At 45.1% G+C, this 19,394-nt stretch overlaps 4 protein-coding genes across 4 annotated transcripts; 1 reads left to right on the top strand and 3 right to left on the bottom strand.

The window, feature by feature from the left end:
* Positions 1 to 432: 432 nt before the first annotated feature.
* Positions 433 to 4,762, bottom strand: LOC137474743 (histone H1). Its single transcript, XM_068191566.1, has one exon. It carries the CDS (start codon positions 4,561 to 4,563, stop codon positions 3,907 to 3,909), a length of 657 nt encoding a protein of 218 aa, XP_068047667.1. The 5' UTR covers positions 4,564 to 4,762; the 3' UTR covers positions 433 to 3,906.
* LOC137474744 (histone H2B 1/2/3/4/6) lies at positions 2,263 to 2,721 on the top strand. Its single transcript, XM_068191567.1, has one exon. It carries the CDS (start codon positions 2,263 to 2,265, stop codon positions 2,641 to 2,643), a length of 381 nt encoding a protein of 126 aa, XP_068047668.1. The 3' UTR covers positions 2,644 to 2,721.
* Positions 4,763 to 6,393: 1,631 nt separating the features above from the next.
* On the bottom strand, positions 6,394 to 7,121 carry LOC137474745 (histone H2A). The gene has a single exon (XM_068191569.1). It carries the CDS (start codon positions 7,075 to 7,077, stop codon positions 6,688 to 6,690), a length of 390 nt encoding a protein of 129 aa, XP_068047670.1. The 5' UTR covers positions 7,078 to 7,121; the 3' UTR covers positions 6,394 to 6,687.
* Positions 7,122 to 8,494: 1,373 nt separating this feature from the next.
* On the bottom strand, positions 8,495 to 19,172 carry WBP11 (WW domain binding protein 11). The gene is made up of 12 exons (XM_068191557.1): positions 19,031 to 19,172; positions 17,880 to 17,997; positions 17,035 to 17,066; positions 16,312 to 16,405; positions 15,720 to 15,916; positions 14,740 to 14,873; positions 13,827 to 14,026; positions 12,823 to 13,017; positions 12,219 to 12,320; positions 11,017 to 11,331; positions 10,224 to 10,406; positions 8,495 to 9,581 (listed from the first exon to the last, which is right to left on the bottom strand). Exons 2-12 carry the CDS (start codon positions 17,941 to 17,943, stop codon positions 9,148 to 9,150), a joined length of 1,950 nt encoding a protein of 649 aa, XP_068047658.1. The 5' UTR covers positions 17,944 to 17,997; positions 19,031 to 19,172; the 3' UTR covers positions 8,495 to 9,147.
* Between the last annotated feature and the right edge of the window lie 222 nt (positions 19,173 to 19,394).

A 19,394-nucleotide genomic window follows, 5' to 3' on the forward strand; every position in this document is an offset into this window, starting at 1 on the left:
GGTCTTGTTTGTTTTATTCTCTGTGACGGCGACACTTTAAATTTTCACGTGGGGGAATTCTTTTGTATGTCCCATGTCCTTGACTTAATGATTACACAGCTTTGTTTTGTTTATGGGACTGATGTGTTAATGAAGGGGCTGATTTATGTCTCTTGCTGCTATACCTGTGACAAAAGCCTATACCACTTCATCTACTTTTAAAAAGTAGCATGTTTTGGTCATTTTCATGATCTCACTCCTTACTGATAGCTATTGAACTATTCCTTTCACTGTTGTTTGGGGTTTTTTTTCATTTAGCATTACTTTTTGAACACAAACCAGTATTTTTTTATTTACTGTTGTTTTGCAGCTGCATTAATTTTAATGTGTTCCATCATCTTAATCACCTTTATTAGTTTTCAATGTCTATATCTTTGGCGGGAGGGGGGTTGAAAACGCACGGCTGACTTCTTCCCCTTCTTTATTATTTTCTTTCACCTTGGTCTTTTTTAGTACACTTATTTTCTGCTATTGAAATTTGACACATATATTTAATGTTTATCCAGGGAGTTATAGGTTTGTCAGATGATAACAACATTCAACAATTTACAAAACTAGAAAACTTGCAGCTACAGGCAATAAAGTACCAGGCAAATCATACAAGTATGCCTAAAATTTCAGTCTCAGCAACTAAAAGATCTACAATAGCTACCTTCAGCCTTGCAACCAAGCTTCTCAAATGTGATTCTAAGGTTCATCATGCGCTTAAAAATTTTTCCCAAATAATCCCAACAAGAGATGTGTCTCATCATCAGTAAATTTGTAATTTTCCCTATTGCTATGTGCTGTCTCCTCTTGATGGCCAAGTTGTTCTTTAACTTTTCCTGGGACTTCTTGGTCCTTTTCTCTGTGTTCCCCATAGAAAATTACACCACACTAAAATGAAGTTATGTTCAGAAATGAATCTAAATCTCCAGCATATATCCCTGTTCTGAATGAGAGGCAGCAGGGCTGCAGAGAGAAGGCAGGTATTAAAAGGGAGCAGCAGGATAACCATTGTGGCATTAAGCTGCTCTTTTCAACACTGCTTTGCCTCCACAGTTTAGGAGACATGTACAGCAGAAGCACTTTAAAGCAAGCCTTTCTCACTAGGAAGGAAAAATATCCCAACCATTCTTTGTCTGCTTCCCTTCAGACACTACTATTTTGCATACAGGCTGGAGATTTTTGTGGATCTGTGCTTCTGCTCAGCACAGTAAAAAAGAAAAAGGAGCAGAAGAAAGACCAGCTTGCTAAGATCCCTTTTTTCACTTGTTCCAGATAGGTGGCATAACCCTGTACAAGAAACCTTTCTCCTCTGATACCAGGTAAGTCCAGTCTTTGGACAGTCCGTAAGATTTCCAAAAGGAAATAGCATCATGTTTTCCTCTTGAACAATGAAGTCATATTAACAGGAAAACACCTTGATTTTCTGGTTCATGATAATTTCAAACTGCAGAGTAAAATCCACATCAAATTTTTAGGGTTATCATGGTTTTGACTTAGACATATACTTTCAATATTTATTCCATCTGAGAAGAAATACAATCATTTCATGTTATAAATTAAATCCCAGCTTCCATCTCATTTAAGCTGATGAAAAATAAACTATGCTCTATGGGCCAAAAGGATTAGTTCTAAGCAGGATGAGCAGTGTTTGTATTCCAGACTCTATATCTTTCTCGTTTGCATCTTTTTCCCTTTTACATTTATCTTGTGGCTGTTACAAATGCAAACTATTCTATGAAGCATCCTGGTATTGCTCCATCTTGCAGGAAAAAAAAAGAAAATAGGAGGGAAAAAAAAAAAAAAAGGAGTAGCAGAACCATTCACAAGTTTATTGTTTCTGGTTTTGTTTTTGTTTTTTTTTCCTTAGAAATGCCCTTAGCTGGGTTTCGCTGCTGCAAACCCGGCGGCTGCTGCGGGGGACACACGAGCCGGACGCTCCGGGGTGACCCCGGGCCGGGAGAGGCCGCGCCGCAGCGGAGCTTCGGCACCGACGGCTGGGATTGAAAGAGCTCATTCTCATTGGCTGATAGTATTCGGTCATTGACCAATCCGAGCGTGGTGTTTAAAAATGACCAATAGCAAAGCACTTCATTCTGCGGATGACGTCACTACGGCAGTTGTCCAATGGAATCGCTGATTTCTGATACCAGACATTTGCATAAGGGCTCTATAAATACGGGAGTAATCGCATTATCCGGCACTCCGCTGTGACTGAGCAGTCAGGGAGCTGCAGCCATGCCCGAGCCGGCCAAGTCCGCCCCCGCGCCCAAGAAGGGCTCCAAGAAAGCCGTCACCAAGACTCAAAAGAAAGGCGACAAGAAGCGCAAGAAGAGCCGCAAGGAGAGCTACTCCATCTACGTGTACAAGGTGCTGAAGCAGGTGCACCCCGACACGGGCATCTCGTCCAAGGCCATGGGCATCATGAACTCCTTCGTCAACGACATCTTCGAGCGCATCGCGGGCGAGGCGTCGCGCCTGGCGCACTACAACAAGCGCTCCACCATCACGTCGCGGGAGATCCAGACGGCCGTGCGCCTGCTGCTGCCCGGCGAGCTGGCCAAGCACGCCGTGTCCGAGGGCACCAAGGCTGTCACCAAGTACACCAGCTCCAAGTAGGGCGTCTCGGATCGTCACTTTTAACCCAAAGGCTCTTTTAAGAGCCACCTAATTTTTCAATAAAAGGGCTGAATCAGTGCTTTTAGGGGGGAGGTATGTAAATAGCTTAATGTTTGCACGTTAATTAGTAGATGATGTGGTCCTCTCCAGCAAGTTTAAATGTACCTACTACATTTCTTAGCTTACCTTGCCTATGCGCGGTGTAAAAACTTGTTCAAAGCCTCTGATCCGGTTCCGTCTCAAAAGGGACTTGAAAGCAGCAGCAGCAGCTTGTCCAATTCAATGTCCGGTGAGGAAGGTGAAATTGTAAAAATTTTCTAAGGGCTAAATGCCTTTTACCAAATTTACTAGCATCTACTTTCAGCGCACTATAGCAGTAAAATAGTTTTTTTTCTGTCTTGGCTTAATTTCGAGGCAGATTTGTTTGTATAGGTAGTAAGATAAGATTTTCTCAACGACGGGGTTTCAGCCTTGAAACACCAATGCCCCAGAGTTATGCAGGAGATGACTGCCGAAAAAAGGGGGCGATCAGTGATTTACACTGCAAGGTTTACTGGGAGCCGGGGAGAACCGGAGCGTGGAGCCGCAGCCCTTCCTGCCCCTCCGCGCCGCTGCGGCAGCGCAGCTCCCCTGCAGCTGCCGCCGGACAGGGCCGCGGCACGGCCCGCACGTTTCGCCGTGCCTGCTCCATTTTTCTCCCCGCCTTCCCCAGCGCCCCCCTCCCCCGGTCCGAGGCCGTGAGACAGGGGAGGGAGGGCCGATACGCGGTGCCGCGCGTCACCGACCGGCCCGCGCTCGGGCACGGCCGCGGAGGATGCGGGGGGGTCACCGCCCTGGAGGGCGGGGCCGGCGGGAAGGCGGCGCGGGGCCGGCGGGGCCAATCGCGGCCCAACGCGGCACTTTTAAACTCCCCCGGGCACCGGAGCAAAGGGCGCTCGCCGCTCCGCGGGGCCGCCGACACCGCCTCTTTTCGCTCGGGGCTGCGCCGGGCAATGAACGGGGGGCGGGGCGGGCCCAGCTGTTATCGCAGGCCTCCCAAATTGCACGTAGAGACACTCTTCCCTTGAAAGGCAGCCCCAATCTCCCACGCACTCGAACCTAAAATCTGAACTTTATTAACGCCGTGTAAACTCCCACGGAAATCTGTAAGTGATTTGGTGCATGACCTTAGTGTTTCAGCTCTTTTTGGGAATAAGTGGGTGGCTCTTAAAAGAGCCTTTGGGTTTATTTAGATGAGAAGACTCTCAATTACTCTCAGTCACCTTACTTCTTTTTGGGCGCCGCCTTCTTCGCCTTAGCCGCTTTGGGTTTGGCTGCCTTAGGCTTGGCTGCTTTGGGCTTCACCGCCTTTGCCTTAGCCGGGCTCTTCGCTGCCTTCTTGGGGCGGCCTGCCTTCGCGGCTTTCTTGGGGCTCTTGGCTGCTTTCTTGGCCGCTGCAGCCGCCGGCTTCTTCGCCTTCTTGGGGCTCTTCTTCACCGCCGCCGCTTTCTTGGGCTTCTTGGCGGCGCTGGCGGGCTTCTTAGCCGCCGGCTTCTTGGGCTTGGCAGCCGGCTTCTTTTTAGTTGCCTTTTCTTTTGTCTCCCCCGGCTTCTTGTTCAGCTTGAAAGAGCCGGAGGCGCCGGTGCCCTTGGTCTGCACCAGGGTGCCCTTGCTGACGAGGCTCTTGAGCCCCAGCTTGATGCGGCTGTTGTTCTTCTCCACATCGTAGCCGCCGGCGGCCAGCGCCTTCTTGAGCGCGGCGAGGGAGAGCCCCTTGCGCTCCTTGGAGGCGGACACGGCCTTGGTGATCAGCTCGGTGACGCTGGGCCCCGCGGGCTTGCGGGCTTTGGAGCCGCTCGCCGCCTTCTTCGGCTTCTTGGCGGCCGCCTTGGCGCCGGGAGCAGAAACAGCGGGAGCGGCAACAGGCGCGGTCTCCGACATTGTGCCGGCCTTCGTCCACGAACCAGGGGAAGCTCTGGGCCTGGAGCAAGTCGGCGGCCTCGTATTTATAGAGCGGAGCCGCGCGGTGATTGGTGCGTTGCAGAGCCCGCCCCGCTGCACGGCAGAAAGGTCCCTTCTCCCCGCTCATTTTGTGTTTCTTAGGAGCCGAAAACGGCTGTTTTTATCAGAATTTCCGCCACCGACCCCCCTCCAGTTTGCAGCGACGTGGAGAAGAAAGACTCTTGTTCCCCTCGGCCAAGTTTCCTTTCGGAGAGGCAACGGGTGAGCTAAAAAAGAGGCGATAAACACTGAGTCCTGGACCTGAACAGACCTCGGGAGACAGAAACTTTTGTTTTTCCTTCTAAATAAAATCCGCGATGTGGGGAACTAGATTCCCAAAGCAATTAATTAATATTCTTTAAAGGGTCTTCTCTTAATCTGAACTGAAAATGAGGGATTTAGATTGATATTTTAGTCGCAATTTGATTTCAAAGAGGAGTAAGTAACACAGGCTCATCCTGAGCACTGAATATGGATTAGAAATTAGCTCCTTTGTCCAAAATCCTCTGCCTCTTTCAAAATAATTAAAAGAAATTAAACTAGTGCATTATGCAGCAAGGCAAGGAGCAGGTTAAAGTCCTGTGAAGGGCTTTTTGTCCCACCTAAGGAGGTGACTTTTTACAGCATAGCAGTTTGTGCTGTGTTGCTCAGTGTACACAATGCAGACATGGTTCCCTCGTCCTCTGCTAAAGAAATACTTACTTTCTTAATAAATTAGGTGACATAAAAACTTACCATGGCCAATTTTTATTAGTAATGATAACCAGTACCCTATCATTTCATAATATGTCTGTGTTTTTATTTTGATACAGCTGGATTGGCAAAAATCTGAGTCATCATTGTATAAGGAGACACTGCTGCAGCTGATTTTCCCACTACTTGAACATAATAAAACTTGCTCAAGCAATCAGTTAGGAGTCCTCTTTCAGAGCAATTTCCTAAATATTCCATTTTCTTACTGTCCAGTGACTGATCCCTACATTGGAAGTAATACTAAAAATGGCATGTCTTGATGTATCTGCCACACTGAAACAGCTGGCTGCTAAGCAAGAGGGGAGACAGTCTTCAGAAGCACTTTTCCAAGACCAAACTTCAATTAAAAATAAATGCACATTGTTTTTCAGAGTATAAAGAATTAAAAGAAGTATTGTCTGACATGTTTATTAATTCCTACAACCCATTGTGTTGACAAAGGCCTGTAAACTCCTTTTAACCTCTTGATATTGGAACTGCTGGTGATAAGAAAATTCTGGGCAATGTTATGATTCAAGTAATTTATGCTTTCAAAATTATTGAAATATGATTTTGACCAATAATAGCAGATTTTCTGTTTCTATTTCAACATATTTATGGTTTATATTTAGCACTACGTATAAGCTAGAATCTAAACTGGCAACAGTCCTTTTCACCTCAGATTGCCTGTGCATTGTGAGGAACCACTCTTGTCAAACTCCTTCAGATTTGAGGCAGAAAATGGGCTCAGCAGCTCAAAGATTTTTAATGAGAAGTAAGGATTAGTAACTCAGAATGCCTTTTAATACGATAGAACAAAACCAAGCCACCAAAAAACCCACAAAACAAAAAACCTCCAACAACACCTGTAGGTCTAAAAGTGTTTTGGAGGGGGCAGGGCTGTTTTTAAAGACATCAGTGAATTACCTGAGCTTCACATAGGGCCGAGCTGAAACAGAAAAACAGACGCGGCATGATGGGGCTGTGCGTTCTTCCCTACACTCCTAGCAAACTTCCTAACCCACATCAACGCAAACTGATTCATTTTACTACATAGAAAATTTTTTAGAAGTTTTGATCCTAATTTAAGAGCTAAGGTACAAAGCATTCGGGGCGGTTTTTTGGATTTTTTCCAAGAGACAAGATTAAAAGGATTTGGGGTGTTTGGGGGGGTTTGTTTTCTCTTTTGGGTTTATTGAGGAGAGGGGAATATTTTTTTTTTTTTTTTTTTTTTTTTTGCTAGGATGTACAGCTCCTTTTATGAGAACGTGGGTGGCTCTGAAAAGAGCCTTTGTGTTAACTCTTGAGGTGGGGACGCTCCTCGGGTTTGTTTCACTTGCTTTTTGCCTTGTGGCTGTCGGTCTTCTTGGGCAGCAGCACGGCCTGGATGTTGGGCAGCACGCCGCCCTGCGCGATGGTCACCTTGCCCAGCAGCTTGTTGAGCTCCTCGTCGTTGCGGATGGCGAGCTGCAGGTGGCGGGGGATGATGCGCGTCTTCTTGTTGTCGCGGGCCGCGTTGCCCGCCAGCTCCAGGATCTCGGCCGTCAGGTACTCCAGCACGGCCGCCAGGTACACCGGCGCGCCGGCGCCCACGCGCTCCGCGTAGTTGCCCTTGCGCAGCAGCCGGTGCACGCGGCCCACGGGGAACTGCAGCCCGGCCCGCGACGAGCGCGACTTGGCCTTGGCGCGCGCCTTGCCGCCCTGCTTCCCGCGCCCGGACATGGCTCCCGCTGCTCCCGCCGCCGCCGCCGCCGCCGCCCCGACTGACGCGGTCACGTGGCCCCGCACCCCGCGCGCGGCCGCTTTTATAGCTCCTGCGCGCGCCCCGCTGGCTCTCGGATTGGCTGCAGCGCGCTCTGGCTCGCTCCGACCAATGGCGCCGCGGATCCAAATCTGACCAATGGGAGCCGCCGGCGGCCTCTCCCCCGCGGAGCCGCCCCCGCTCCGAGCCCGGCCCCGGCCCCGGCCCCGCTCCGGGAGCAAGGACAGCGCCGGGGAAACGCCTCCCCGCCCCGCCGGCCGAGGAGAGCGGAGGAGCGCAGCTGCCTCCCTGCAACGGGGGGAACCCCCCGCCAAATGGCATCGCCGTCCGTTCAGAAATAGTCCTGTATTTTAAATCGCAGAAGTGCTACTGCTGGGCTGCTTTAAAAATGTGTTATTGTTACGATAAAAGAGAAGCGTTACTTCCAGTGGGAGCATTCACACCCCAGCACCACTGAGAGGTGTGGAAACTAGGCAGGAAGAGGTAATACGAGACGTTTCTCTGATTCTACAGACCAATTACTTCAGTATTGCTGCAATCACTCGTGCTGGTGTTTTCCAGCTGAATTACCTGTCTCCAGGCTGAATCTTCTCAACTTTGGTAAACATAACTGATGTCATCAGATAACGTCCACAACAGAAGTTGCTTAATAAAGAATTTCGTGTTTCAAGAATTGTGTAAAGTTACATCACACAATATACATGAGGTAGGCGGAGAATATGCATGAGGTGGGCGGGCTTATGTAAATTTTACATGTTCTCGGTATAGAGGACAGCTGTGCAAAGATTTTTGATTGTGTCCAGAATTTGTGAAAACAGATTCAAAGTTTTCAAGTCTAAGTTTGGTTCGCTAATAACTTTGTCTCCTTAAAGCAGAATTAACCTCAAAACACGGTGCAATCAGCTAAGCCCGAAACTTACAGCCAACTAAATGTATTGTTTGAGGTATCTGCTAGTCTGGTATCCTAATATTATTAGCCACAACTAAAATTATCTGTCAGCCAATCTTTTAACATTAAAATTGTTACTAATTTTTACTTAAGGTAGCCTGTCCATGATGCACCCAGTAGTTATCTGAGGCTTGATATGAAGCAAATCTCGCAGTCAGAGTATATAAAATAAATTGGTTTGTAATTATTACTAGTATTTCAGGACTTAAGTTTTTACTAGCTACCAATAAAAGGGATGTTTAGGAACTTAAAAACAAAAATATAGCAGAAGCTTAGTGGGAAAAAGTAAGTATATGCTATTTACAATGTGATTATTACTTTTCTTTTCTGAGGTTCTGAATGCCTCTATCGTCTTCCAAGGCAAGTGATGAACCCTCCCCCCTCTCCACCTGCCTGCTAGTTTTTCACAAATCACACAGAAAGTGGTATTTTGATACACTGAACATTTATTGTCTTTCACAAGACAAAATGAAGTTTCCCCAGCCAATAAAAATCCACCAAGATGACCATAAAGGGGAGAGGATGAAAAATTCCAGTGTACAGTATACGCAACAAATTACCTGACTACCCTGGAAGAAAGATGATTGATCAACCTCACTGCAACTAAAAATATGATTATAAAATATTTACAGAAAAAAAACAGTACAGAAAATAAAAACTGGACAACCATTTGTGTATGAAATGCTGCTAACACTTTTCTGGCTCCTTAAAAACCTGTTCCACTACCCTCACCAGAGCAATCAGGGTGTGTAAGGATTTTGGCAGGGAACAGTCACCCCCGTCCCCAGAGTATCATTATCTCCCTCTAAGGAAGGGGGAGGACTTGAGGGGAGCAGCATCACCTTCTTCACTGCAATTTCCTTTCACCCTGTGGACGTGGTGGCTCTGAAAGGAGGTCCCCAGGCACACCTCAGCTGCAGCGGTCTCTATTCACAGCACACTGGCAAGTTAACCTGTGGGTAGGGAACTATTTCCAGTCATGCCCTTTCGTTGCTTGCAGGAGGACTTTCCCTTCTTCTCCCTCCACAGTGATCTGATCCGTGTTCAGAGGGGCAGGAAAGCTGACTAGGACTATGACAGGTCACAGGAGACCTTCCATTTCTTTCATGAAAGCTTCATACACATCATCCTTTGTCTGTACAGAGATAGGGGCAGACGATCCAGCCTTAGGGGCAGCTTTGGTTAACGGGAGGGCAGGCTCATCCTCTTGTTTTCTCTGGGAGGCAGCGGAAGCCCCTTTGTTCTCGCGGCGCACTCGCAAGGCGGTGGGCACGAAGCGCGTGATCTCCGCCTTGGGGTTGGTGATCTGCGGCTTGGCACTGATGGTGGCCGTGGCTTTCTTCTCGATGGTGGCCGCGCTGGTGTCATCCGCCTTGGGCCGCTGAATCAAGCTGGGGGGGGCACTCAGTACCCCAGGATTTGGAATGGGAGCTGGTGGAAAGAGCCCAGGTGGGGCAGGTCCTAAGGGAGGCACCAGAGGTGGCCGTAACATGCCTGGGCGAGGCGGAGGGATACCTGCAAGAAGAAAAGAAAGCGTGAGCTCTCTCCACATCTGGGAACTTGAAAATACTTGAGAAAAAAAGTGCACAGGCTCAGAATGCCAAGAGAAAACAACCCCCAGCAAGATGCAGTAGCACTGGCTTTTACAAAAAAAAAAAAAAAAATTTCAAATCTGCACTAGATGCCAGGTTGAAAATGCTGCTCTTCAGACTCTGAAAGTCACAGGAGCTTGTTTATTGTTCCCTTCTAAATTTAAAGTAATAATCTGAGAATAAAGTTTCTTGACAATCCACCCCACTGGAATTTCAGAGTCATCAGAAATGTCTGACCCAGGCACAAAAAATAAATATTCAGATCTCCAACTCATTTAGTGGAGCACCATTACAAGCACCCAGAGGCCCTTCAGAAAGAGTCCATCAGAGTAGAAGTTTAAACTCTGAAATTCCCTTTTTGAGGGCAGATTTCTTGCTACCAAACTATGCATAGCACTTACTTGTTATTTCACAGAATATTGTAATCACACATAGCACAATGCAGCCACATTGGAACAAAGGCAAACTGGCAGCCAATTATACCTCACTGGCTTGATCACCACAGCCAAGACTGCGAAAAGAAAGCAAGAAGGGACTTGGCACTGAAACAAACAGAACCCCTTACCTGGTGGGGCAGGAGGGGGCAGACGAGGAGGAGGACCACGGGGAGGAGGACCTGGGGGCAGACCTGGTGGGGGGCCTGGGGGAGGACCAGGTGGTCGCCCTGGGGGAGGACCAGGTGGCAGCAGTCGAGGCAAAGGCCCACGCAACCCTGGTAAGCCGGGAGGTCTCAGGAATGGAGGAGCTCCTGAAAGCATTCACGTAACAAACAAAAAATTTAATTCACAGTTAAAAATATATCCCAGCAACTATCTCATCAGCTAAGGATAAATTCTTCAACATATGAATGAAAGCTGTATTACCTAGCTGCCAGATTAAATAGAATTTCTAAAAATCTGAAGCAGAGGCAGCAGTTATACCGTTAAAGCATCTTTATGAACGTAGAGTATCATGGAAAAAGGGTTCCTCCCCATATAATTAAGTTGTAACTGGTAACAGCTTCTGAGCTGAGTTTGTCAGAATTTAAACAGCTAAAAACCTTTTTCTGTGGCATTTGATTTTTCTTCTGGCCTAAAAATAAGTACCTTTGCTCTTTTACTCCACTTCATACACCGGTTCTGCTGCTGTCTGCCTGTGTTGGCTCTAACAAAGACAACCATCAGGAAGGCTACAGCTACAGGGGCCTGATGCCCCAAAAGCAAGGTACAGCAATGATGATGCAGACTGATGACAGACAGGTCTCAGTAAGTGGGTACATATATTCCATCTGCAATACATTCTGCAGCTTCCAAACTCCCAAATCGATACCACTGCCTGAGAGCCTGCATCCCTCAAAGCAGAGTCAATCAAGTACTCACCTGGTGGAGGGCCAGGAGGAAGGCCGGTGGGTGGGCCTGGGGGCCTCAGTGGAGGGGCTGGAGGTGGTCCCAGCGGAGGAGGCCCAGGCATGGGAGGTGCCTGTATCTGAGTTGGTGGCACGGCCTGTGCACTCTGCTGCTGCTGCTGTGCCTGGGAAGTCGCAGTAGATGACCCGGTCTCTGCTAGTGCCTCCTCACTGAGCTGCTGCTGCTGCTGTTGTTGTGATGTCTCTTCAGACTCTGAGTCCTCTTCCTCCTCCTCCTCTTCTTCTGAATATTCCTCCACTTCTCTCCCTTCTTCTGGAATTTCCTGACCTGGATATGGGAATTATACACTTATAAAATCTGTCTGTGCATAACATCTTTGTGAACATCAGAGAAAACTGAGTACACAAAATAAAATAAAATGAAGCAAGAGAAAGATAAACCTTACTTCAAAGGGAAGAAATTTGACCACTTTTTACTGTTAAACATAAAATGAAAACAAATAAAAATAATAATAGAAAGATCATTGCTGTTCTAGAGAGAGCTCTGACCACAAGAATTGTGTGTTCCTCTAGGACCTGAAACTTGTACTACCAACCCAAACTACTGCTATTTAATCTCTGCCTTAAATGAGTTTGTGGGAAGGTGACGCAACAGGGGGATGGGGACACAATGCCACAATAAACAAAATCCCCATGTCCAAGAAACTCCTGCACCTTTGAAAGATACTGGAGTTTCTTTTTAAAGCAAACAAAGTTTGTTTTATTGGTTAACTTATCTCAGCAGTGTTTTTAGGGAGTACAAATCCCTACACGTTACATGCTGAGCATATAGACAATGTTACCCTTTCTCTTTCACCGAGAGATTTGTATTTCAATTGAACAACTGTTGAAAAGTTAAGCAAGAAAAGGTTTAGAAGAAAAAAACCAGTAAATTGCTACTCTTAACTTCAACTCTGCTATGCAAAACACACACATTACTTAAAAATAAATTACAAAAAACATACAAAACCAAAAAACACCAAACAAAAGAAAAAAGAGCAAAAACCGAGCTATAACTCAAATACCTATCGAGAGCTGATACTCTCAGCAGAACCTACATTATGACAATAAAATATTTACTCTATAAAATAAAACTTGTGCAAAGCAAGTTGCCCACAGAAACCTTAACTGGAAGCCTAAAGGCATCTCATCACATATTATATCCACCTTACTCACCTGCCATTCGTAACATCATGGCCTGGAGTGGAGTCAGTTCTTTCATGTTCTTTTTCTTTTTTCGTGACTTTCCAGGCATGTCTGCAAACCGGACACTGTGACCTGGGGAAAGCAGGGTGCGGATAAGGGTGACAGGAGGTGGGAAGAAAATAAGAAAAATCACACAGTTGTGTCAATACCTGGTGTGGACAGCATATCAGTCTAACACAGTGATGCTCCTTAGATAAGAGCTAGCACTGGTGTTTCTGATTGTTTGAAGTTTTGCTAACCTAGTGTTCTCTACCAATTGCTCACACCCAAGCAAGTGAGCATATTTTACACTGAGGCTTAATTTTGTAGAGCACCTTACCAATGCAATGATTCAGGTGAAAAATGGCTTGTGAGCTGTAAGGTAACACAACTAAGAACAGGTTTATCTGAAAGTTGCTTCACTTCTAGATAGCCTCCTTCTGACCCATTTATTAATAAAAATTCTTTAGCTGGAATTTAGGTGACTCAGAACATTGTTAGTTGACTAAATAAATTACACACACACCCTCAACTCTATCAAGTAGTGTTTTTCTTTTGAAAAATCAACCCCCAGTGTCTCATTTCCCCTTCACACCTGATTTCTTTTCTTCACCACCTTCCCTCTCCTTATCATTATCACGATGCAGGAAGTCCTCTCCTTCACTGTCTGCATCTGACCTATCGCTGTCACTGTCATCGCTGCTCTCATCGTGCTTATCTTGATCCATATCCTCAGGATAACCTTCATCTTCACTAGTGCTGGACATGTCGTCATCATGGCCTCGCTGTCCTGCAGAAAGCAAAGTACTAGGAAATGCACAAACTCCAAATACAAAATATTCTTTCACACCAGTGTATGTTTACAGTCACAATATTCCCCTTAGCAAAAGCTTGGACAAACTGTCATCCCTTTACTTTTTAGCACATATTTTTAGAGGATATTTTGGAAAATCTCTTAAGATTTCATATTAACCAGCTTATTAATTTGCACAGCAAAAAAGTGAAGGCAACTGCTCCTGCAACTCATTCATCAACTTCTATTCAGAAATTGCCCACCACTGAAATATTTTGATGTCTTCTGGCATGAAAAAAGCTAATTCATCTAATCACAAAGTTTCTAGGGATGATGCAGCAACTATATGAAAAAGAGGACCTATGTTCTCCTAGCAAATGCACCCTCAGGGCTGGTTGTGGGTTTTGTTGTAATTTTGGTTTGGCGGTGTTTATTTGATGGGTTTTTTAAACAGACAAATTCTCTGAGAGTGAGTTTTTTTAAGGGATAATATGAACAATGTTTCAGCACTGTTAAGGGTTCATAAAAAAATCTAACGTGTGAAACCTAAAAAAAAAAAGTATCTGAGACATGTAATTAAAAGTTTCAACATTTAAAAAATACAGCTGGTACCAAAATTGCAGATATTATGAATATGTCTGAATTACCTCAGAGGAACAATCACTTAGTAAGAATCCTTCAAATAGTACTAATATTCATATTGCCCAGAGAACACTTTGTATAGGGCACACTGTATTCACAGCAGTACCATCCATAGCAGAACAGAGGTCAAGGAAAACTTCAGAGAGGAATAGGGAAGTCCTTACCTGCTTCAGAACTGTAAGAAATCTCCTCCTCTCGCCTTCGAGGAGCCACGTCCAAGGTGAAGCCCACCTTACGGCCATACATCTGTAGGACCTGAGGAGGGGGTGGCCCTGGAGGAGGTCCAGGGGGCTTCCTGCCTGGAGGTAAACGCGGAACACCAAGCCCAGGAGGAGGAAGCACAGAAACTGACCGAACTGGTGGTCTGGAAATAAGAAAGGAAATGAGAAACGTAGGAACACAATTAAAGCAAACATGCCTTTAGTAGAATTATTTAGCCTTCTCTCACTACTGCTTATGCAGACTTCTAAAACGAAACATGAACATTTAAAAAGTACAGATTTGACACAAGGAGTTTACAACTTCATACAAAGACATGAGTGCAGAAGATGAGACAAAAGCTCCTCAGAAAGCAACTGAAGACAATACTGAAAAAAATCAGCTAGTGAATCGTACCACAGAAGGAGAATGAAATAATCAGAGTTGGTGAAAACAAAAGGCTATTCAGAAAGAAACAGAAAAAAACTAGCACTAGAATGAAAAAAAAAACCAAAACAAAACCAAGCAAACTAGGAGTTTATATGAACTATTCATATATACTGAATACGCCGTCAGGACAAAAGAACACACATATGGCAATTTAAGGGGCATTTATGTTCAAAACAGTAGGGTTCTAAATTTTCCTGATACGAAAAGACAAAAACTAGAAGGCATAATGTATTACTCAAATAAATTTAAACAAAAAGCTGTGATAGTGGGGAAAGATTAAAAAGGGCTTTGGTTAAACGAAAGCACAATTCACTTGCACAGAACTCCTGACTTCTATGAGTCAATATTACCTCTGTTCTACCCCTAGCTCCTCCCCCATAATATGAGGGCTTCCTTTTAATTCTCCCCTAAGTCTCTTTTTCCTCTTACCCGTAGGCTGATGTCTTCTTGAGGATAGAAGGTGGTTGAGCCCCTGGAAGGGGAATGTCCTGTATGAGGATGTTGGAGGGAGCATGAGGCATATCTGGTAAGGGGATACTCTCCACTTCAACATGCTGAGCATTCTGGAAGGGAGGGGAAAAAAAAGAAAAAGAGAATGGGTTACTTCCACAGAAGCTGCTGCACAAACTCATTACTCTTAAAAGTACAGAACGTATGGAACCTGGCACCACTTGTCAAACGTGTCTGTTCTTAGGGTGTGTTATCTTGCAGCAGTCCATGAAAGAAATTTGAGAAAGTGTTAACAGCAAAAGCTTTCAATGCAAACCAAAGCACTTGCAATGCACCCATGAAAAGCTTTAGTATTTCAGTCAAAACTCAGTCAAGTTTTCACCTTCTTTTAGACCTTCAGTCTACAAAATGAAGGGACTGCAGACAAGTATGGCCGTGCTTTTGTGCTTTTTAAGTATTCAAGTCACAGACTGCTGCACATTCCAAAGGAAAGGAAAAAAAGAAGTCTTACAGATCCTTGCACTTGTACAACACTATGTTCTCCAGCACAGTACAGAGGAATAATAGAGAAAGATCTTTAAAGGAATGCCAAAGGATTCTCACTATTTCCAGCAAGATATTTAGCAGAAATTCACAGAAATATTAATTGCACACTCACAGGCTCACACTCTCTTCAATACAGAAAACGAAAGGCTGATATTGTTGATTTGCAACACAAATTTCCCTTTCCTCCTTTCATTTTGAATGAGATCAGCGTATCAGAGACAAACAGTGACCTGACAACCACCACACCGTTCTCACTGAAATGCTCTAATTTGAGGTACTATGCAAATTAATATTTCATATGAGCCACATGATGCTGAACTCATATAAATCTCCCTTCCTCTGTAACAGTCACACCTAATGAGCAAACACAATACACTACCACAGTTACAAGACTGAAATACAGTAAGCATTACCTTGACAGCATCAAAATACTGGCTGAGTTGTGCTCTCTTCTGCTCATACTCCACTTCCAGCTTGCGCAGTTCTTTGTAGATGTCAGGATTTTCCTTCTCATAGAGCCGCAAGATACGTTCAAAAGTCTCACGGAGCTTTTTGCGTTTATCCTTCAGAACTTTTTCATTAAGTTGTGGCTGCTGTACAGGGTTAAACTCTGATCCAAGACAGCAAAAAAAAAGACAAAAAAATTTGCAAATTACTCTACTGCACAACTGTGATAAATGAAACCATTTCAAAACAAGTTCCAATCCCTGTTTTCAGGAAGTCTTGAGCCTTATGACAATCCCCTTCTTGAATTCTACATTAGCAGCACTCACACACACACTACTCGTTTTTCTTATCAATCATCTTATTGGAAAAAAAGTCCTCTTTGATAGCACCACAACATCTCAAATCATAATCAATCCCCAGATATTCACAGAATCCCCCCTTCTAAGAGGAAAGGGTAAAAGATTGCTCTATTTCAGTCTCCCCCACTGGCAGTTAAAACCACGCTGTGCATCTACATAAACCACTGCCCAAGTCCAACACCTGGTACCTCTCACTCACCCATCTCATCCAACTTTTCCATGTCCCGGATAATCTGCTTCGGATCTTTCATCTTCAGTACAGCTGCTCGGACCATCATCCGTTGCTTTTTGTTCTAAGACCAGAGATCAAGCAGATAGAAAAGTTTCACAGTAGAGAAACAAAAAAATCTGTTACCCCTTTCTCAGTATTCCCAGTCTGAAGAAAAAAAAAAAATCACACCTCAGAATGCCCTGAAAACGTTCACCATGGCAAAAAAATCAGCAGCAAATGTAGCTAAAACCTTCGGTAATTTTAATTCCACTATCTTGGTAATTGCAAATGCTGCTATCATTCCTTCACTCCAACTAAGACACATACAACCAACACAATAACCAACTGACAAAATACATTAGAACACTCTAAGAAGTGTGTGACTCTTGGATGCTTTATTTGTTTGGACTTTTTTTTTTTTTTTTTTGGTTTGTTGCTTGCTTCTTTGCTTCCTTGTTTTGGGTTTTTTTAATTACTAAGTACTTCCAGCAATGTTTCAAAAATAATTACAAGTTAAAGAACAGCTGGGAATATGTTTATTCCAAACAAGACTTCTATGTTTTTTTGAACTACGTGTTTGGACAGTATTTCCAAAGTCAGTCTTAGGATATCAACCAAAATATCCACAGTCTATTCATGCCCTTTCCAATCACACACACGATACGTAGTATAGGGAATGCCAACTACATGTTTCCTAATCTCTTTATTTACCTTCTTTAGTTCCCTTTTCCGAGCTTCCTTCCCTAGAGGGGAAAAGAAAAAGAAAGTAACAACTTGAAAGATAAAATCAAATTAATGAAGAACCTTTCCTTCATCAAGACTAGGGCTGTTTCTCAACAACTCACTCATTTTACAAAGACTTACTGCAATTCAGCTTCCCAGTGAAAGAGAAATATAGCATGAAATAGATTTCTGTTTCTTATCTTTTATACAGAAAAAAAAGAGATACTGCAGTCTTCATGTCTCCAGAAGCAAGGCTTTTTCCATACAAAAAAGAACAATAGGCAACCAAAGTCGTAGTGATAGGGGCAATCATGAAAAGATTGCTGCACAGAAGCTGAAATACTCATCAGACAAGACACTTTAAAAATATGTAGGCTTTGAGAATGCCTCTGAAATAAAGCATATCCACTGTGGGAGTCCAGATTTTCTTTATTCACTGAGTATTGGTAACACCTGGCATGTTACCAAAGGTAGAAAAAACAGTAAGATAACTCCCCCATCTAACCAGAGCACCTGCAAAATTTGACATGTTCCTCAAATTCCTGCCTGGGACAGATTAACTCTGTCCCAGGAAACAGCCTGCAGTTTATCCAACAGCTAAGTACAAAGGCCTTCCAACACTGATAACCAGTGGGAAACCAAGACGCAAATACTTCAGAGAAGCAAGAGCATGAAAGCAAGCAGCCTTCCCAGATAAAACTGAGATAATATTTTTCAAGTTAGAGAAACTCAGTTCTGATCCACAAGTGAGGATTCTATCCTCAGAGAAAGCTTTTTATCTGTTCCTCCAGGCACTCCCCATTCCCACCTGCTTAGCTTTTATGGATACTTACGGGCCTGATCTGTGGGATTCATAAACTTCCCACTCTTGGTGGATGATGTAGATCTCCGCCCCATTTTGATCTTTTTTCTTCTGCCTCAAAAAATGAAACTTAAAAAAGAGTAAGGGACCTGGAAAAGATGACATGGTTTCAGGTCCTACACACTGGCAGCTTGAGGATGCTTGTTTCTCTTCTTTCTATCAGCAAGTTACTCCCTCAAAGAGCCCAAATACCTTTGAGGTCCTCAAACCTGATTATGAGCTCAGCACCCATATCAAAACTGCCCTACTGCAACTAAGTACTACTATTTAACTAAGTACCTACTTACTACTACTTTAGTAGGTTATAATATTAAACTAATTGATGAGTTTGTTATTATTCACATTACAATTCAAACCAAGAAGCTTTGTGTTTAGACTATGGAGGGTGCAGGGCAGGGAGAAACACACATTCTATTTTTCTGAGAGCGTATCAGAGTTCAGCTTCTCATTCATTCTTGTAAGTGCTCTCCAGTTTTCACCTTTCTCTGTTTCAAATGTTTCCCCATAGATCCTCCTTCCTTCCTTCCCCAGACTTCCAACTGCCCCTGATATCTCTCCCCAGCACCCACTGTATCAGCAAGCGTAGAATTATTCTGCAAAAAATCATTTCCTGTCTTTAGATATTTCTTCAGCTTACAGATGACCACCTAAGTGTCCAGACTACAGCCAGGGATGTTTCTTCTCTCCCTCCCCCTCCACACCAACCTCCCTGCAAAAACACTGGGCTGGGTTTGCTTTTGTCTTTTGCATAACACTATCGCTTCCTTAGGTGGGAAGCTCACCAAACACAGCTAGGAGTTACATTTACACCCCGTATTTCCCACCTTTCTCATATTTAAAGGTTAAAGGCTAAAGGGAAAGAGAACAAACTTCTGAAACCTCGATTTCAGATCTTCTAAGGACCCAGACTAAAGAGTTTCAACGTAACAAGTTAAGGGCCGAAGGTGAAAAAAAAAAATAATCAAGGACTAAATTCATTATTCTTCTGACCACAGGGGAACGAGACAGAAAGCCCCCCCCTCCTACTCCCGCCCGATGGCAGGAGGAAGAAAATGAGTTAGCACGATCGGCCGCCTCCCCCTCTCTTCTCCTCGCAGCCCAGCACCGCCGCGGCCCTCTCACCCCTCCGCCCGGCCGGGCCCGGCTCCGGCTCCGGCTCCGGCTCCCTCGGCCTCGCTCAGCCCCGCGCCCGCCGCCGCGGCCCCGCCGCCGCCATCTTGCACCGGCTCCGAGTGGCGGCGCGGAGCCGCGCTCCGGAAGCGGCGGCCGCAGCTCGATGGTTCCGCCGCCCTTCGCTCCCCCTCGGAGGCTCCAACTCTATGGTTGGAGCCGGAGAGGGGCGGGAAGGCGGAGCGGAAGAAGCGGGAACAGGCCGGGACAGGGACAGGGACGGGGACGGAGGTAGCGATAGCCATAGAGACCAGCGCCCAGCCGGCCCCGGAGGGCTCTGGGAGCGGGTGGACACACGCGGTGCGGGAGGGGTACG

The sequence above is a fragment of the Anomalospiza imberbis genome, chromosome 5 (assembly GCF_031753505.1).
Source record: "Anomalospiza imberbis isolate Cuckoo-Finch-1a 21T00152 chromosome 5, ASM3175350v1, whole genome shotgun sequence".
Classification (NCBI taxonomy): domain Eukaryota; kingdom Metazoa; phylum Chordata; class Aves; order Passeriformes; family Viduidae; genus Anomalospiza; species Anomalospiza imberbis.

What these genes read in the sequence shown, in the direction of transcription:
- WBP11 (XM_068191557.1), bottom strand. Translation starts at nt 17,943, where the DNA reads ATGGGGCGGAGATCTACATCATCCACCAAGAGTGGGAAGTTTATGAAT. An exon ending in AAGAAGACATCAGCCTACGG is followed by an intron (nt 14,027 to 14,739) that starts GTAAGAGGAAAA and finishes TCTTATTTCCAG; the next exon opens with ACCACCAGTTCGGTCAGTTT. An exon ending in CATGATGTTACGAATGGCAG is followed by an intron (nt 11,332 to 12,218) that starts GTGAGTAAGGTG and finishes TCCCATATCCAG; the next exon opens with GTCAGGAAATTCCAGAAGAA.
- LOC137474744 (XM_068191567.1), top strand. Translation starts at nt 2,263, where the DNA reads ATGCCCGAGCCGGCCAAGTCCGCCCCCGCGCCCAAGAAGGGCTCCAAG.
- LOC137474743 (XM_068191566.1), bottom strand. Translation starts at nt 4,563, where the DNA reads ATGTCGGAGACCGCGCCTGTTGCCGCTCCCGCTGTTTCTGCTCCCGGC.
- LOC137474745 (XM_068191569.1), bottom strand. Translation starts at nt 7,077, where the DNA reads ATGTCCGGGCGCGGGAAGCAGGGCGGCAAGGCGCGCGCCAAGGCCAAG.